The sequence below is a fragment of the Coccinella septempunctata genome, chromosome 4 (assembly GCF_907165205.1).
Source record: "Coccinella septempunctata chromosome 4, icCocSept1.1, whole genome shotgun sequence".
Taxonomy (NCBI): Eukaryota; Metazoa; Arthropoda; class Insecta; order Coleoptera; family Coccinellidae; genus Coccinella; species Coccinella septempunctata.
In genome coordinates, this window is record NC_058192.1 from 35,247,869 (window position 1) to 35,251,415 (window position 3,547).

Here is a 3,547-nt window from a genome sequence, read left to right on the forward strand (position 1 = left end):
TATTTCTAATTTCGGTTGTAGATGAAATTAAATTAGCTCTATCATAAAGTGTTTTAATGATACCTCTTTTGACACTTACTTGGTGGTTGGAATAAAAATTCAAATATCTATTAGTATGTGTCTTTTTTCGGTATACGCTCGTTTCAAAATAATTCGAAAACATTTTTATTGAAACATCTAGGAATGAAATTTTGTTATCCTGCTCTAATTCCATTGTAAATTTTATTGTAGGTTCTTTGTTGTTAATATAATCAAAAAAATTCTCTAGTTCATCTCTACCGTGTTGCCAAATCACAAAAATATCGTCTACATATCGCCACCAAGTCTTTGGTTTTAGTGGGTATGTGTCTATATAAATATTTTTGTTCGAAAGATTCCATGAATATGTTACTCATTACTGGTGATAAAGGAGAACCCATAGCCATACCAAATTTTTGTTTATAGAAAACATCATCTAATTGAAAATATGTGGAATTCATGCAAACTTCTAATATCTCCATTATATCATCAATAGTCAATTTCGAATGTTCATAAATGGTTCTATCATTAATCAATTTTGTTCTCACTATTTCAAGAGTTTTATCAACTGGAACATTTGGAAAAAGATTTACTACATCAAAACTTACTAAGATGTCTGTTGCATTTAAATTAGAATTTCTTAATTTTTCAAGAAAGTGTTGAGTATTTTTCAAAAAACTAGTTGATTTTCCTGTTAATGGGTTCAATAATTGTAATATATATCTAGCAAAATTTTGACAGGGGAATCCGAGTGAACTTACTATTGGTCTCAAAGGAATAAGAGGTTTATGTATTTTAGGTATGGCTGATTTCGTTAGAGTGATCAGAAACGAACTGACTGGTCGAAGTGTGTTCTCGCCGGCATCGCTTTTACTCTGTGGTCCAAAAGAGGGGCGTGGCCTCTGCACTCTTCTTCTTTCTTGACTGGCTTAAGTCTGGCAATATTGACCTCATTGCGCAGAGTCAGCATTGTCACTTATATGACATGATATTAAACAATATGAGTTGAAAAATATATACACATATATATACAAAGAACGGGAATAGAACATCCTCCCCCCTTGAAGAAAGGAAGATATTCTTCAACGACTCAATACGTGGGCAGGGGACACAGCTTGACCAAGGGCATACGCAATATACCTTTCGCGATTCTCACTGAGGCGACTCGCGCAATACCATCTGTGCCGTAATTTAAGTCGGTTATTCGTCCCAAAGCCCATTCTAGTGGGGGTTCATTATCCGATTTTATCAAAACCATGTCGCCTATTCTGGGCGTTGACTTATCTGGAAAGTGCCATTTCGATCTTTGAGTAAGGGTGTGTAAGTATTCGGTTTTCCATCTTTTCCAAAAATCCGTAAGCATGCGAACCAACAGTTTCCAACGAGTTAATCTGTTTATGGGTAAATGATGCCACTTATTAGGTGGGACTCTTTCCTGAATGAAAGCCACTCTATTTGCGACATACGTTTTCCATAGATGCGGTGAATTTTTAATCCAAGAGAGGGCCACGGAACTGTCGCTGAAGGCAAAGATATCCGCCAGACATATCTTGTCTTTGAGTACCTCTGTTACGTACTTCAACAATTTTGATAGAAGAACCGCAGCATCTAATTCCAGTCTAGGTAAAGAAACTGATTGTGAGGGGGCAACCTTCGATTTCGCTAACAAAAAATGCGCCTTGACTGCTGAACTTCTGTATTCAATTCTCAAATAAGTGACCGTACATGTTCCCTCTATGGAAGCATCACAAAACCCAATTAAATGACATGAATACGTGTCGCGAAAATCGATATGCCGTGGTAGTGCAAAGGAAGATAACACCGTGAGGTCTCCCTTGAAATGTGACCACTTATCGACAAGATCCTTTGGCGGTATTTCATCCCAGCCCAGGCCTAACGTCCACAACCGCTGTATCAGTATCTTCGTGTGAAAGGTTATGGGCGTCAAAATTCCCATCGGATCGAATGTGCGTGCTAACTCCGAGAGCATTGTTCTTTTAGTACATTTCGATTCGAAGTTTTTAAACGTGAAGAAAAATTGATCTTTTACAGGGGACCACTTCAAACCAAGAATTTTCAAGGAAACGTTACTTTCGGAATCGAATGAAAAATCTATATTTTGAATGTGTTCTTCCGGAAATCCGTCCAAAAGGGATCTTGTATTGGATGCCCACTTCCTCAGTTCAAATTTACCTTTGCTAAGCAATCCAATAAGTTGATCGCGCATGTTTTCAATCATATCTAGATCGTCGTTTCCGAAAGTAAAATCATCCACGAAAGTTTGCGTACGTAAAATTTGTGAAGCTACCGGGAAATCTTTATATTTATCAGCAAGATACAGGAGCGTTCGGATTGCTAGAAAAGGAGATGACGTAAAGCCGAACACGAGGACATTCAATTGGTAATCGGTGATCGGACTGTCTGGATGAGGGCGCCACAGGATACGTTGATATTGTCTTTGCCGGGGCTCCACTTGTATCATTCTGAACATTTGTCTGATATCCGTGAGCATAACATACTTGTGGAGTCCAAAGTTTATCAGAATTTCAACTAGGTCGCGTTGTAATTTAGGGCCACTATATAGCGCCTGATTGAGTGACATCTTTCCCGGAACGTGGCTGCTTGCGTCCATGACCACTCTGAGTGGTGTAGATGTAGAATCTGCCTTCAGGACGGCGTGATGCGGAATATAAAACGTTTTATTCAGTTCCGTAACTGTGGGTGGTTCTACCTCTGTCATATGTCATATGACCTTTATTCAGATATTCGTTGATGACATCTGTATACGCAATTCGACTCTGTGCAATTTGCATCAATCGTCTTTCTAATGACAAGTATCGCCGCATTGCGAGGGAACGAGTATTTCCAAAATCGGGTGCGTTTATTTTGAAGGGTAGGGAAACCGTAAATCCGCCGCGTTCATCATGTTTAATGTTTTGAATAAAGTGATTCTCGCAAAACGCATCCTCTGGATTCTCTATTTTTGCTTCGGGGACTTCTTCGGTTTTCCAGAACAGTCGCAGAGTATCATTCAGTTGGTCATTTGTCGTATATTTCGCAAAAAAGGTTTTGATGGGACGAGGCGTGGTGCACTGAGTTTTTTGAAGAGAGGCGAGTTTGCCCGTTACCACCCAACCGAATGAAGTATTTAAGCAAACCGGTGAATCTGCATCCAATACAATTCTTCCTTCCCTAAGAATAAGAGGATATATTTCGGCGCCTAAAAGCATGTCAACCTTATCCCTAGGAGACAACGACGACCAGGAAGAGGTCGTCTCATTTATCTTAACTGTCAGTTTTCTTTCTTCCAAGAATTCCTTGATTATTTTTATGAGATAGTGAGGAGTGTCGAGTTGGTGTAATTTAAACAGTAGTCCTCTGTGCCAAATGCTGTCAAATGCTTTGTTGATGTCTAGGCAAATCGCAGCTGTTTTCTTTCGATTTAGTTGAGCATTTTGTGTGTTAGATATAAATATGGTAATTGGCAGAGTAGTTGATTTTTTGGTCCGAAATCCAAATTGATGTTTAG

General features: G+C 38.9%; 1 protein-coding gene across 1 annotated transcript; it reads right to left on the reverse strand.

Annotated features, from left to right (window-relative positions):
• Positions 1 to 1,108: 1,108 nt before the first annotated feature.
• On the reverse strand, positions 1,109 to 2,758 carry LOC123311670. Its single transcript, XM_044895738.1, has one exon. It carries the CDS (start codon positions 2,756 to 2,758, stop codon positions 1,109 to 1,111), a length of 1,650 nt encoding a protein of 549 aa, XP_044751673.1.
• Between the last annotated feature and the right edge of the window lie 789 nt (positions 2,759 to 3,547).